The sequence below is a fragment of the Nuphar pumila genome, chromosome 13 (assembly GCF_984573655.1).
Source record: "Nuphar pumila chromosome 13, dmNupPumi1.hap1.1, whole genome shotgun sequence".
NCBI classification, from domain to species: domain Eukaryota; kingdom Viridiplantae; phylum Streptophyta; class Magnoliopsida; order Nymphaeales; family Nymphaeaceae; genus Nuphar; species Nuphar pumila.
Genome location: NC_143261.1, coordinates 95,579,461 through 95,595,720, shown reverse-complemented (window position 1 = coordinate 95,595,720; position 16,260 = coordinate 95,579,461). Strand labels below are relative to the sequence as shown.

Below are 16,260 nucleotides of genomic sequence, written 5' to 3'. Positions count from 1 at the left end.
TTCGTCCTTACCTTGTTGTTGCCCTTCGTGCATGTATTCTTATCTTTGTCGTATGCTTCTTTACTTGCTTACGCTTATCGATCTATTGAGGTGCAACCCCATGCCTTGTGAGTCATCCTCTACACTTACGCAGTCAGTATAGGATCTCTTACCTCGTGAGTTACGTGCGTAGTTGCCTGCTTGTGTGTTTCGATGATCGATGTATGACCTCATACCTCGTGTGTAGTTCTAGCGTTCTACCATCGCGGTGCAGCTTCGCCCATCGAGTCTTGCCTCTCGATTTGCCATTGTATTGGTATATGCACGGGTTTGCCCTTTGTCCGCTTGCACTTCCTGAGTGTAGCTTCGAGTGTATAGTGTATATCGTTTCACTTGTCTTAAAGGTCACGACACACACTTATGCACTTCGGTTCTCCAAAGATGATGGTCTTAGGTACGAACCTACTTTCAAGGATGTATAGCTTTGTAAAGCAGAGATAGCAGCTGAATCTCTCAAACCGATGTATTTGGGATAGGTGTGTTACAACCTTAGTTCAACTATCCGATACGACTCAATTAGCCTTGTTTAGAAGCCTGTGCACGAGTAGGGCGGGGATCCTAGCGAGGTATTTGCGCCATCGCTAGATCGGCGTTACCTCGCCTCTGATGCGAGACCTAGTTTCTTGGCTTTCTAGTTCAACCAAGATAGTAGCGCCTTCCTTCCTTCGTGAAGGTATTGTTGGGTCTCTTACAAGGGATCCATGTTCCTCCTCTTGTAGTTGTACCCTTAGTCACGTACGATATATTTGGACTACGAAGAGCAGGACGAAGGGTCTGTAGTAACCTCTAAGCGTGAATTGACACATTAAGCTAATCTTGTTATGTTGTTTTCGCCTTATAGGCAGAATGCTTGCGATTGTCTAAAGGACCTGAGCACGATCAGTTGGAACTGAAATGAGCTCACCGTAGGCTTCTGTAAAGCAGAAGTGTTGGGATTTCCTGTGAGAGATCCGTACCCCTCTCATCGTGGTTGTACTTTTGAACAGGTACGTTTCGTACTACGATGAGTAGGATAAGAGGTCTATGTCTGCCTCGAACATGCAATGGCATGTGTTTGAGATCACAAGAGTGATGTTTCTACCCTCACTATGGATTGACCCTTTTCATCGTAATTGTACATTTGAATTGGTACGATGCGTACTGCGGTGAGTAGGATGAGAATTGTGTGGTTGCCTCGAACGCGCAATGGCACGTATAACTCACCTAAATAATAATCATGCGCCTTCACAGGCAAGATGCTCGATTGGGTTGAAAGACCAGAGCATGTAGAATGGGACGACGGTTAAGAAACCCTCCGTCGTGCTCATTCGGGACGGTTCATCAAGAGAGAGGATGGATGATACACAACTCTGATGGACAGCCATTAATGGCAATCTCGGGCAAAGATTCGACCTTCCCCAGTCATCGGAGGTTAGGGGAAATCCTTCAGGCCACTTCTGCAGAAGTTCGGATGCGCATCCATTGGGCCTTTGTTTGCCTTTGGGGATTTACTCTCTTAGTCACTGGCCGTCTCCTTAGGAAGCGGACTCAGTCAGTCATTCGGTGTATGATAAAATACATAGCATAATGGACCCCCGAATCGATCTCGGTTGTTTCTACGTTTTGCTTTGTGCGTACCCACAACGGCCTGCTCAATAATGAGACAAGATGTAACTTATACACATGATCATGAGATATGCATGTTGTGTCGTGCATTGCTTGCTTGCTTGTTAGCTCGGTAGTTCGGTACACTACTCGTTGAGCTAGGTACGCCTGTCGAGGTGTTACCCTTGTTGGTTAAACTGATTACTCTGTTCCTTGCTTAGTAATAACTAGCTTCTCATACTAGTTGATTGCTTATCCTGTGTAGCTTAAGAATTGCTTGTGATGCAATAGCTTTTGCTTTACTAGAGCCTTGCTCACTTCACAGTACTTTTTTTTGATCTGCTAGTCTTGTTTTTCCTGCTTGATCTAGCGTTTATCTTACTTATTGCAGCTTTTGTTTTTTCTTGTCCTTTATACTCCTACTAGTCTGTTGTGAGACTGACCCATTTTATGGGCAGGTGGTGAACAGGAGATACGGCTTGCGATGGCACGATGACGCGATGCATTCAAGGCAATGCCCTTTTCTGACGTTGCGCTCTTGGGGAATACTTTTGATAGATGTTGTTTAAAGTTTCTTTGAAAGCATCTCTTCTGATTAGAACTCTGGATTTCTAAAACTGTATTACCAAAACTTAGTTCTTCATTTCATTTCAATCGAATATATATATATATATATATATATATGTTTTTTTTTTAATTGCAAATCGGTTTGTAAGGAGTAGTCTGCTTTTGTGTTGTAATGCGCCCAAGGTCTAGGGACTTGCTGTTTTGAACCTAATCTTCCGCTGAACTTCTTTTTTAAACTCTGATAAATGATTGATTTCAAAGCTTTCAACATTGAATAGTTCTAGCCACCAAATGGTAAATCTAACCCTACAGATGTGTTTTAGCATGGTTTATTTACTATGTTCAAAGGTTTAATCATATCTAATACACTATAAGAATCTAGTTTTGAGAAGGTGCAAATCAATGGCTCATAATTCATGAAAATAAAGGTGGTTTAAAAATAATAAAAAACATCATATTTAAATCAATTTTAACACATGAAAATAATAAATAAACCATGCTAAACATGATCCAACGGTTAAATTTTGCTTTTGGAGCTTAGATCTATGTAATTCAAGTGTGTACCACCATAGAAGTGCCCTATATATATGAACTGAAAAAACAGCTTATATACATGTGGAAAACGCAGGCATATCTAAAGAACAAAAATAAAAATGAAGGAAAAAGAAAAAAATTGAAAAAGGAAGAAAAAGAAGAAGAGAAATAAAAAAAGAAGGGAGTGGAGGGGCGAGAGGAGAAAAGGGAAATAGGAAGAGGAAGAGGAAGAAAAAGATAAGAAGATGGAGGGGCGGAAGGCGGAGGAAAAAGAAAAAAGTAAAAAAAAAAGGAGAAAAAAAAGGAAGCGTTTGAGGTTGGAGGAAGAAGAAAAAGAAAGGAGAGAAGAAAGAGAAAAAAAATAACAACCATGTCCCTACAGCCTAAGTGGTGATTAGGCAATTAAACCATGGTTTTAAAACTCGCCGAGTCAACTCGTTGACTCGGCTCGGCTCGGCTCGGCCCTCCAATGAGTCAACCCGGCAAGGCAAACTCGGCTTGCCAAGACTCGGGCGTGACTCGGGTCTGACTCGGGTGAGTTATGGGATGTTTGAAATTTGATTTTTTATTTGAGTTGAAACAAACATGGGACGAAGTACGGTTGTTACAGACAGAACATATGTTTTGTCTGTTATGTTCTAAGGGTCTGTCCAATCTTGGACAAGCAATCAGACAGACCCTTAGAGTCTCTTGTGAGTGTGTCCTTAGTGGTCCTTGTGTTGGCTGATTTGGTGGACTGATGTGCTCATTGGATTTGTGGTATGTGTTTTCTTTTATCTTCCCTGTGTGTGTGTTAACTTCGTAACAGGTACTAGGTATCACTATCATAGCATAATCAACTATAATATTCATCATGTATTATCAGAAGCATAAAATTAAGGAACTAAGTATATGTTGGAAACTGGTAATTGGCCTTGTGGTAGCCAGTAGCTAGAAGTCACTCAAGAGAGGATTCGTAACGTTTCCATAAATTTCTACCAATAAGACAAATGTCAACAAAGCTTCATATAAGTTCTTGATTGCTTGACAATGCACAGAACCATCAAAATACAAAAATCCCGCTAATTCATAAGAAACAACATTAGGAGCCAGTGTTCATAGAGAAAAGAGTTTTTGCTCTGTTTGGGAGTGAACAACCAGGATTTTATATGCTGCATCTCTTTTGAGAATTTTTGTCATGCCACTTAATTTCATATTTTTCAACTTACACCATAGTTATTCTTCAACTTACTCCATAGTCCTTTGTCTAAAAAAGAAATTTGAAGGCTATTTAGCAGGCTATCCTAGAGTTTTTGCTACAGCATTAGTTGTTTTTAATGACCTTTGTTCATTTGTCAAGGATGTACATTTATATATGGTCACATGGACAACAAAAAGGACACATGGCATGCATTAAGAATACTGTATAAGGGGCATGACACAAGGGTAACTGGTAAGTTGGGAATATTCCTATGAGATAGTATGACTGAGATCAGCCTATGCATTTTTCAATGCTACTGCTCTCTATGAATGGTTTAACTAGAAATTGACAAACCCAGGAAGTAATACAAGCAAAAACCAAGCTAATTTAGTTGATGCCAATTGTTATCAGTTCAAAAGCAACCTAAGAAAGAGTCACATCTCTCTCCCAGTTTCAGTGATTACATGCCTTAACACAACCCAAGGATCTCTTGTTTACTGAAACACATGGTTTGAGACAAATTATAAATTGTTTTTCTTTTAAAATCAAAAGTTAACAAAACCCGGTCCGAGTCACCGAGTTGAGCCGCCGAGTCACGAGTCGAGTCCCCAGTCACGGGTTTTAAAACCTTGAGTTAAACAAGTCCCTACCGCCTAGACCCATAAGCCTAGGTAGTGGCTCTGCACTTAGCCCGCCTAGGCGTCACTTTTGACAACTAAGGAGTTAATCACAACTTTGTGCTTTTTGTACCTTTATATAGTCAATGTTATAATATCCAGGGGTATTTTTATGACAGTTCTGTTACACTAATGAAATAAAAAAAGGGCTATAAGAGTCGAGAGGGTGGATCGTTTCTCCCTCTTCTATTCATTCTTTCTTCCTCTTTTACTCTCTATTTCTTCTCTACACTGTTTGTCCTTGCTGGCACATCAACCACAATGTAGTTACCAGTAGAACAAGCCTTATAATAAAATACAGTAAAATACATATTATATTTGCATCCCATCAGGGAACGGTGACAATAATAACCTTCTAATCTTCATGTTAGGACTAACAACTCGGTTTCGTTTTGCACAATCTGTACTTCCTTCCCTTACTTTGCTTGTGACCACCTGTTTAAGGTTGAATTTCTCATACTTTGCATGTGTCAGTCTTTCCACATTTTATACCAAAGGCATGTGTGTGGGTCCAATACAACAGCATCATTGACAAACTGTAGACTGATGGAGCTTTCTGTCTTTGTGCTATCACTTACGGGGTCACAGTGGCCAAACAAACATCGAGTTCCCTTTCCAGGAGGAAAGGAATCCCAAAATCAACACTGGACCCCCCTTTTCAGTGGAAATGGTTCCCGTTGGGGGGGGGGGGGGGGGGTCCGATTCCTTTTCAGCGGAAGGAGAGTCTGCAGAAGAGGTGCCGCGGTACCCTCTTCCGTGACAATCTAACACCCCCTTAGGAAATCTGTGGAAACATGTCAGAAGGATAGATTAAGTATGCCTTTAATGGTATATTCTATGATGCTGATGTTTTAATAATTCGAACATGTTTTGTCTCCTGGTTGGATATGGTTATTTGGTTCCTGCTAATAACTTTACTATGTGAACAGCTGATAAACTAATTTCCTTCATGGATGAAGCTACAAATAGAAATTGATTTGCAGGGCTGTTGCAATAGTTCAGAGTGACTTTTTCATCATTAATGATCTCTGGTTTTAATATTTGTTGCAGGATCTTCTTGCAACAACATCATCTGATGGGAAGTGTCGAATATTCTCTGCTTTCATCAAAGGTGTTGATTCAAGGTATGCAAAATTTTTCTTGAGATAGTTTTAAGTTGTTTTCTTGTCATCATTGTTTATACTTGTTTTATATTCTCACTTGAAAAGTCTAAAATTTTGCATATTGACCTTCATTTTAGGGATTTAGGAGCAAGCCCATCCACTGAATCAAAATTCGGAGAGGTATTTCATTTTGCAATGGCATAAAAATTGCCCTTTTTGCCATCTGTTCGTTTTCCACAGTTCGGGCTTTTAAAAATAAGGGCCCAGCTATTTTTCTTGAAGCTTCTTGGAATTTTCACCTGGGATTCTATATTGATGGGTCCATTAACAACGATGTGGTTGGTTGCAGATTGACCCACTGCATCATGTATGAAGTAGCTGGCATATGTACTGTTTAAAGCAACTTTAGTTTGTGTGTGTATTTGTTGTCATGGTCTGGCAGAAGCCACCAGGTTTCTGCAGCACATAAATGCAACCTAAACGGGTAATATTTGCAAGTACTTTCCATCATGTTCTTGATCAGTAATGAATGTCAAGGACATGCTTCTCTATGTTACACTGCATGGAGAACATTTATGGACCATAGAAAACGTATAATATGGACCTGCTACCTAGTTTTGCTCAAGATAAAAGAATGTCAATTTAAAACAACATTTTTATGGGTTAAAAGATGCATCTGGAGAGCTCATTTTTAACTGCTTGTATTTCTTCAATAGTGTTACTGGCCCCTCATATGCATTCGCGTAGTTGTACCTTCCATGACCATCAAAATTCTTGATGTTGTGAATGTCCACTAAAGTATCTTTAGTGGGTTTGCAATGACACTGTTTTGATCAAATCACAATTAGTTATTTATTTCAAAACACCAACATGGTGAGTTGCAAAACTTTTTGAACTCCAATGGCTATTGTTAAAAAGTAATATTTAAAAGTTTGGGTAGTCATATGTAATTGAGTTAAATTTTGTGTGACTCTTTTTGTGAATCTTTCTTTGACTAATCCCTATTTAAAGGGATTAGAGATCAATGAATGAAACTCTCTCTCTCTCTCTTTCTCCTTTTGGGTTTATCGATTGGATGTTGCTGGCCTCAAAATTGGGCGTCTGCTTCAACATGGTATCATAGCTGAGATGAAATTTCTCATGTGCCCCCCAAGCCTTGCCTCTGTAACAAACTTAGAAATAGGGTGTAATGTGCACTATCTTGTACCTTTCCAGATAGCAATCGGCCTGTCATCATCCATAGCAGAAAGCTCAATATTTTCAGGAGATCTTACCTCAGAGGAAGGAGGTGGTGTAGGTTCTGTTTCAGGAGGTAATCTATGAGTGTACACTAAAGGAGGATCACGATACTGAGCCGTTGTGGAAGACTGAGAAGCAAGAATACTCTGAGAAATCAACTCTAAGAGAAAAGGAGGTATAGGTAGAGGCATGACATCTCCTTGATTAACATGTAGTCTGGATGCAGTGCTTGAGAAATAAGGGACAGATTCAAAGAAAGATACATCTGCACTAACATACTCTCGATGGGCAATGGGATCATAACACCGGTATCCCTTTCCCTTTTGGGTTTTTAGGATATCTAATGAAAACACACTTGGTAGCTTGTGCAGAAAGTTTATCACGATTGGGTCCCAGTTTATGAACAAAGCAGAGACATCCAAACACTTTGGGAGAAATTGGGAAAAGAGGAGCATTGGGGTATAGAATTTGCAAAGGAAATTGTTCTCCGAACGATGATGAGGGCATACGGTTAATAAGGTGGCAGGCAGTGAGAACCCCATATGTTTGTATGTACCAATTAGATGTGAAGAATGCCTTCTTGTATGGTGATTTGTCTGAGACAGTGTACATGCAGCTACCTCTAGGGTTTGAGGTTCAGGGAGAGTGTGAAAAGGTGTGCAAATTAAAGAAAACTATATATGGTCTAAAACAAAGTTCACGTGCATGGTTTCAGAAGTTATTTGAAATTATATCTGCATTTGGCTTCCACAGGTCGGCATCAGATCACTCAATGTTTATTAAGAAGACCTCTGCTGGTATTGTGGTTATGGTTGTGTATGTGGACGACATTATACTCATAGGAAACAGTGTCAGGGATATCTCAGATACCAAAGTTCATCTTCAGAAGCACTTTGTCACAAAAGATCTTGGTCCTCTTAAATATTTCTTGGGCATAGAGGTGGCTCGAAGCAGTGAGGGGATAGTTCTATCACAGAGAAAGTATGTGCTTGACTTATTGCAAGAAATAGGAATGTTAGGGGCCAAACCAGCCAACATCCCAATGGATCTGAAACTTCATATGGATGATGAACAAGCAGAACCGGTTGACCGGTTCACAGTAGAAGTGTTAGTTCCTTGGTTGGTAAACTTATATATGTTACTGTGACAAGACCAAATATTTCCTTAGCTGTGAGTAAGATAAGTCAATTCATGGACAAGCCAACTCAATTGCATTGGCGAGCTGCGATGATGATTCTCAGGTATTTAAAGTCCTCTCCTGGAAAGGGACTCCTATACAAACAAAGCTCCTCACTTGATATAGTTGCGTATTCAGATGTTGATTATGCAGGGGCCATTGATGATAGAAAGTCCACCACTGGGTTTTGTGTGTTTGTAAGAGGAAACTTAATTACTTGGAGAAGTAAAAATCAAACAATAGTAGCCCGATCGAGTGCTGAATCAGAATATAGAGCTATGGCTCAGACTGCTGCTGAAATGATGTGGGTTAGATCTATTCTCAGAGATTTACATGTAAAGATTCCTGTTCCAATGTTGATGATGTGTGATAATAGAGCAACCACCTATATAGCTAACAATCCTCTGTTTCACGAGAGGACAAAACATATTGAAGTTGATTGTCACTATATACGTGACTTAGTGTAGAGGGGACATATCACTACTAGTCATGTGACCTCGGAGGAACAAGTCGCAGATGTGTTTACAAAACCTCTTGCAAGTGCCAGTTTTTCCAGATGTTGTGACAAGCTGAGCATGATGGATATATATGCTCCAGCTTGAGGGGGAGTGTTAAAAAGTAATATTTATAAGTTTGGGTAGTCATACGTAATTAAGTTAAATTATGTGTGACTCTTTTTGTGAACCTTTATTTGACTAATCCCTATTTAAAGGGATTAGGGATCAATGAATGAAACGAACTCTCTCTCTCTCTCTGGGTTTATCGATTGGATGCTGTTGGCCTCAAAACTGGGCGTTTGCTTCAACAGCTATGTCACAGGGATTCGGCAAGCAGGGTGTCGCACCCGCATCGATGCGGGTGCGGCACCGGGTGTGGTCAACCCGACCCTGGGTGCGGTCAACACACCTAGGGTCATTTTGGTCCAATTTTTTGGACTTAAAAAAAATTGCCAAGAATTTTTTTTTTTAATGTCACAGGGATTCTCCAACTAGGTGCCGCACCCGCACCCTATGTGGTCAACCTGACCTTGGGTGCAGTCAACGCACCCAGGGTCATTTATGTCCAAATTTTAGACTTTATATATATATATATATATATATATTATATTATATTTTTGCCGCACCCCCGCACCCGCACCCATGTGACATAGTTTAATAGCTATTAATTCCTCTTTGATGGAATATGGGGGTTGCTACTCAGAATTTTTTTTTCCATCATGACTATAGGTTTAGTTCTCGACTTTAAGATCTGATGTAAAAGTAGTAGCAGTAGTAGTACTCATATTAGTCATTAGCATTTTTGTACTGGGGCAATTTTGTCTTGTTACCAACACATTATATATTTATATCTTTATTAGTTTATTTACATTTTTTATTTTTCCGGGGTGTTTCTGTCTAGTATCTACAAGTTTTTTTTATCTCATGTAATGTACTCAATAAATGAATGAGATGAAAATTGTTTTAATGTCCTAACTTCTTTCTCTCTTCCATTTCTCTTGCCATTTTCTCCTTTTTCACCCCTAACTTATTGAAATTTAGCTCCTAAGCTTATATGACCAAAATCATGTTTGTTGTAATCAAGCCTCTACAGTCACATATTCACAACAATATGGATGCAAGATGAAGTAAATTGTTTGATTACTGAATGCACTTTGAGTATGGCATATTGAGATCATTAAGTTGTGAACAATCGTTATTTGGTAGATGGTGGCATTATGTCAGCTTACTCCATCATTGAAGCTGAGTAGTGCTTTTGGCAGTTATAGTGGCTGATATCTATTAGATTTATTGCTTCATAGGTGGTTTAAGGTGTCAAGTTATTGCTTCTACATTACAATAATCTCTGATGCTATGGCACCTATAATGTCTACTATCTCTTGGTTTTTGTCCTCCTTTGTGGCTTGCAAGGCATTCCTTAATCTCTCTCATCTTGCAATTTCACCATCGTCATTTTTATAGGAAAAAACCGAAATAAAGATCTTTATGTTGCTCTTATCAGGATGAAGCACCACACATCTTTTTAATGCAAGTTGCCATGCTCATCTGCCATGTGCAGCTTGATGGAAGAAGTTTGCCCTTGATGACACTTTTTACCATATTACTATTTCTTACATGTAAATTCATATGATACCCATATATTGAGGGGAATTTTATGTTAGCACCAAGGGCATGTTTGCGTGCGTTTCCGCAGAAATGCACAGTGCCCATGCATTTCTGCGGGCCCCACAAAATCTTGTTGAGACATGGGAGTCTCTTTCCGTGAGGAAAGAGCCCTGTTTTTCAATGGGAGCCCCTTTTTTGGCACACAAACGTGCCCCAAAGTGGGCATTCTTCAGACCAGGATATATGGGACATTCTAGGCCCAGCTATTTGGGGGCCCACATCTCTCTCTCTCACGCACACATTAACACCACAAATCTGTGTCAGTATTCTATGCTGTGGGAACTGTTGGAAGTTAGCAGACGTTTCCTGTTGTATTCCTCTTTGTCTTCTTGTTTTATCCCAGACTCTTGTTGCTCGTGTAACATTGACTTTTTGGTTTCTAGTGTTTATCCTGATCAGTGTAGTGTTACTCTGATATGTATGAATGCCTACTTTCCTTAATAATATTTTTGTTTTTCTTTTGGTTGTGTATTGGTTTTACCTTTTCCCTCTTATATGGTTTTCTTGTCTGATTTCCATATATTTTCTAAGATTTTTTGTATGGCTGATTTTTTTCCTTGTGAATTTATTTTTATTACTGTTTGGTCATTTAAAGCAATGATTGGCAGTTGTCTGTTCTGGCCCTACGTTGTAACTGACTAAATATTTCTGGTGATCAGCAAATCTTGCAGCTAGATCTCTCTTTTAGTTGGGCATTTGGTGTCAAGTGGTCTCCTACTGGCAGTACGCTAGCTTATGTAGGTCAGTTACGTATTTCCTTTCCCTGTCAGATCATATAGTTTCATCTATGGGTCATCTTTCTGATTCTAGATGTGTTCTTGCTGATGTCTGACAAGCAATTTTAATGGCACCTGTTCTTGGAGAACAGTGAAAACAGTGCGTGTGGGTGCATTTGTTTGTTTAAATAAAATTTTCTTGTGTATGTCATGATGTTAAACCCAAAACAGTGGTTTTGTGTGTACGTTGTCTCCTTTCATTGTTATTTCTGAATCTATGATATTTGTATTCTTTAAACTTGTAGCCTGAAATTTAACTTTTACCTTTCTTTTCGTGGATCATTAATGGCAAATGTAGGTGTATCAAATACTGGAAAATTGGTGCACATGTTAGAAGCATGCTTTTATGAAGAACAATACATATTTATCTATTATGAAACATGCCAACACAAAGTTCGATGGGTTGGAGTGTATGTTCTATGTGTTTACCATCCATATGGAATGATTAATGAAATTCAAGAACATACATGTTTGTTTACTAATAGGGCCATTAGTTGTCTTCTTCTTTTGTTTTAACGCATCAGCTGTCATCTTGGAAAATATATTTATGGGCAAAAAAACACCATTTTATATTATTCTTTCTGCATTGATGCAATAATGTGATGTACATGTTCAACTGAAACTATGAACAGTATATTCATATATTGAATATTTCACATAACATCCTGTTCCCGAGTGTTGCTTAAAGTCGTCCACCATTAATCAGCATAATTTATAGGATGTACATGATCTGGAAAAGATATTCCCTTGGGAAAAAGAAAACTACTGCATTGTTTATCTTAGTTGGTACAACTGCACATTTTTCTTGTGTTTGTTTTTTTATGCAAGTAATACTTCATTCTGGTTGATTGGGAATTTGGATGATAATGATGATCTGATGACCAGTTATTTGCCGTCATATTTCAGGTCACAACTCCATGATTTATTTTATTGAAGAAGTTGGTCCAGCTGCATCTGCTCAAACCGTTTCTTTTCGTGATTTGCCTCTTCGTGATGTGGGTCAGCATCCTTCCTTTATGCTGTATATGTAATCTTTTTCAGATGCATATATTGACAACTCTCTTAATAAAAAACTCATTCATTTGATTATGTTTGCATTGTGCACTTCGTTATTCCAGGTCCTCTTTATTTCAGAGAGGATGGTGGTTGGTGTGGGATTTGATTGTAACCCCATGATTTTCACAGCAGATAAAAGAGGCATATGGTATGTTAGTAGTTTGTTTATTAATCCACCCAAAGTATATTTCTGTATGTTGCATAGGTTGAACAAGTCTGATTTCTTTTGAAAATGCTGTTGAATTCCATAAATTTATTCTTGATTTTTTTTACTTATTCTTTTCTATGCTATTTTTTAGGAGCTTTGTCAGATTTCTCGATCAGAGAAAGGTTTTACCATCGAGCTCAAGATATGGTTCACAGGTTTGTGTGGATTACATGCTTTACAAGTAACTCTTTGTTTCTGAATAGAGATAAGCGTGGCATGGAAACCCTTATTTCTTGGGGTGAGGGTTCCTTTCATTTTGTATGGGAAAAACAAGAACAAACATGTGAATCCATGGAATAACTGTTCCATTTTTGGGGGGTGTTTCCTATGAAACAGTTCTCCACCTTCTATCTTGGTACACAGGCCAAAATTTTTTCATGCCCTGTTCTCACATTCCGAGGACCATTTTATAATGGGGTATTTATTGGGCCATGTATTGAACTGGCAGTTCAAAATTGTAACTTTAATCAACTCATAAATCAATTTATCTTTGGTGACTTCAAATTGATACAGCTTGTTTTAGATTCACTACAAACTACTAAGATCAATTTAACATTTCATTTATTTTTTGTTTCTTATTTTATTGTAGTCTTTTTTTTGGCTTTTTCTTTTAAAAGTTTTATCATGATTTCCTAAAAGAAAACAACTTTCTAACTTATCCTGAGATTTCCATATTGAGTCAAGGGTTATTTGCAAACACGTATCCTTTTTCTTTAATTCAGATTCATACCTAAAATTCTTATAAACAAAAGTGTGACCAGATTTCCTATGGTTAACCAAAATAGTTGGGGTAAGTTCTGTTAAATAGTGTCTTCTCCTTTTCATGGAGGTTTCAGATCTGCCTTTGAAATTATTAAAATGACAAATTCACTATTCAAGTTAACAATCCAAAATGTTCTTCAGGGCTGTCATAAATCTTGCAAATTGATTGTACCCTTATTATTAGAACCTCATGAAAGCACTTAGACTGTAATTGCTGGAGGGGCTGGAGAAACCTTCTTTGTTGTGTATATTAAAAAAAAAAAGTTTGCCTCCTACTTTTTCAATGGTCCACAAAGTAAGCTGCAATCTCCTTATAAACCCCTCTTATCAACCCTCACCGTCTGAAGATTTTGGCAGACCTTTGAAAATGTTCACAGCCTTAGGTTCTTCACTTACTGATGTCTACTAACCATTCACCATCCCAACAACCGCGGAATTGATTTTTCTTTGAGCACCTAATTCTTACTGTAGGGTCCATAGTGACAGGCTCCGACAAGTACTGTATCAGGTGGTTTTCTGATTACGAGGGTAAAATTGGTAAAGAGAGAGGGAGACTTGATGAGGGTAATTAATTAATTATAAACTATGGCTAATGTTTTGATAGCTACAGTGGGTATGCATGTGGATAAGCTAACAAAGAACCAAGTTTTTAATTAAAGATTTCTTGAATATGAAATGAATTACTAAAGAAAACTAGGTAAGTCTTGCCAATAGCCCTTGAATCAATATGAAACCCTATAATAGCAAATCTTCAACTGGAAAAGGATAGTACAGTTACCACCTAGCTGACACAGTAAAGTGGTTCTTTTCTTCGTTATTTAATGGGCAGAAGCATGGATATACACCACTGGGTTGGACATAATGCAAATGCATCAGATCCTACATTCTTAAACTTGGTCTTTAATGGTTGCTAAGTGGAGAAACAAAAAATTGTTGAGATTGCTTCTGACTTTGTAGGCCACATACTTTAGCTTTTGCAGAAGTCTGACTCTGAAGTGTTGCTGAATAAATTCCAAAGTCTAAACCCTTCGATGATTTTTAATTACTCCAGTGTTTTCTTTTTCTTGGATTGACAATTATTATTCTACCTTGTTCTTCCTAGTAATTGGGTGTTGAGATGTGTGGCATCATAGCCAGGGAATCGTGGGTTTTGATTTCATGCTTGCTAGTGAAAGAAATTTTGCTGGTTGTATGGTTTTTCATAGTAACCAATTTTGCCCTCAGTATGGGCTTCATTCTGTTTCACAGTTTTCCGAGGCTTTTGGAAAATTCTATGGTCAATCAAAACACAGTGCAAGCAGCGATGCAGTTGAACCATCAAGACCTCGCGGTGGCGCTCATGAAAACTGCATCAAGTATGTCTTTTCACTATATGTTCTATTGCTAGCCTGCAATTGGTTCTTTATATTTGTCTGGAAAAACTTCTTTTCTTGATAAACTTCTGGTTTGACATTCTTTTCTTTTATAGCTGTATAGTGCCATTGCGAAAAGATGGGGAGAGCGCTGTGAAACGCTTCAGCACTTCAGGTATTGCAATAATTTGACATACAAAGTAGTCAAAGTCACCTGTTCTAAAAATTTGGATTGTATTCAGCTTGGACCCTTGCTTAGTCTCCGACTGATCAAGAACTCGATTCACCCAGCGGACTCACCCCAATGGGATTGATTCAGCTGTCACCTGAGCCAGTTTAGGTCCTGACTGACCTTTTTTGATTTGTTATGAACCAGACCTATGTCATACGGATATGGCTGTGGATATGGGGATACAGCTATTTTTATGAAGTTTTCAATATGACTAGTATACAAAGGGTTGCGATACGAGTGCCAAAATGGAGTATCCATGTGACAGAACCAGACCCTGGTCAGCAGGTCATATAGACTGATGATACATGTAATTTCCCTTTCAAGTGATCAAATTTGCCAATTTTTTACAGGATTGGATGGGAAAATAGTAATCTGGGAGTTGAAGGAAGGGGAAATCGTTGCTTGATGATGGCAGATGGTGATTATAGTGACTACGATAGGCTTGCAACTGTCAAACTGCGTATCGTTTGGCTGTGTTTCTATTGAAGAAAACCACTCATGTTGACAAGCCCCATTTTTCATTCCCCTTGGTATCATTGAGAATTTACACTTACGCAATCTGTTAGTGGGATTTTGATTTTTTTTTAATGGTATCTCTTGTAATTTTTGTTTCTGTTACTGCCGGTAATTTTATCTGTATGTAGTTTTGGCCCTTAGTAAGCCTTCTTTTGTACCTAATGCAATGGAGTAGCTTCTAGCATTGGCATTGGATGTGAAAGAGAGAGAAAGAGACTTCAGATTTGCACATATCTTTATCTGATGCTGGGGCTTTTTTGTATACTTTATTCTTCCATTTGCCAAAAAGAAGAAAAAAAACGTCTGTTTTAGCTTAGCTCAAGGGGAAACCCCCTCATCCTTGGGCCAAAGAAAAAAAATCACCGACCACATATTGGTTGGTAAAACCCATTGTTAGTATCGGAATCTGACCCGTATAGATTTTTCAAAAAAGCCTGAATCGGGACGTATTGTATTTGGACGTGTATCATTCGGAATTGGGTTAATTTAAAAACTATTTTTTTATTAAGAAAATCATAAAATGTAAAAGTGACTTTAAAAAAACAGCAAAATTTAGAAGAAATCTTTAAAATCAGAAAAAATCAGAATAAAATTTTAGAAACAAAATGGTTCAGAAAAATATAAAAAATAAATAGTTTTTGACATGTAAAGTAAACAATAAAAAAAATAGGGGAGGCTGGGTCTGGCTTCTGCTCACTGGTAGCACATTGCTACAGGTAAGACAGCCTCGCTAGCTGCCAGCAGTAGCCGGCACCTTAGAGAGTAGCCGCAAATGGAGAGAGAGAGAGGGTTACTGAAGGTGGCTCTGGTGGAGCGGCAGAGGAGGTGAAGGATGACCAACACTGGTGGAGGAGGTGAAGGGGGGAGCGGGATTGGGAGCCACAGGCAGCCTCAGAGGTGAAACTTGAAGGGATCGTCGTTTAGGAGGGTTAGGGATTTAGGAACTGAAAAATAAACAGGGCCATTCAATGCACCGGATCGAACCCACCTTGGCCGGAATATTTTTGAAAGGGGACGATTCAGGCCCTTTTGGCATATCAAAAATTTGCCGACATGTGATTTTTGAAAGGGGTGATTCAGGCTCCTATAGCATATC

At 38.6% G+C, this 16,260-nt stretch overlaps 1 protein-coding gene across 6 annotated transcripts in view; it reads left to right on the top strand.

Annotated features, from left to right (window-relative positions):
* LOC149819301 (actin-related protein 2/3 complex subunit 1A-like) overlaps window positions 1-15,936 on the top strand; it is a 56,614-nt gene extending 40,678 nt beyond the window's left edge. For 2 of the 6 annotated variants that reach the window (XM_089985842.1, XM_089985839.1), the window contains 9 exons: window positions 5,632-5,705; window positions 5,822-5,864; window positions 10,922-11,003; window positions 11,945-12,033; window positions 12,157-12,242; window positions 12,394-12,457; window positions 14,289-14,419; window positions 14,533-14,591; window positions 14,999-15,936. In XM_089985842.1, coding sequence (XP_089841968.1) covers window positions 5,632-5,705; window positions 5,822-5,864; window positions 10,922-11,003; window positions 11,945-12,033; window positions 12,157-12,242; window positions 12,394-12,457; window positions 14,289-14,419; window positions 14,533-14,591; window positions 14,999-15,054 — 684 coding nt within the window. In that variant the 3' untranslated portion in view covers window positions 15,055-15,936. Of the gene's footprint in view, window positions 1-5,631; window positions 5,706-5,821; window positions 5,865-10,921; window positions 11,004-11,944; window positions 12,038-12,156; window positions 12,243-12,393; window positions 12,458-14,288; window positions 14,420-14,532; window positions 14,592-14,998 lie in introns of those variants that run through there. The other 4 variants (XR_016427414.1, XM_089985840.1, XM_089985841.1 and 1 more) reach the window with 4 other exon arrangements.
* The last annotated feature ends 324 nt before the right edge of the window (window positions 15,937-16,260 follow it).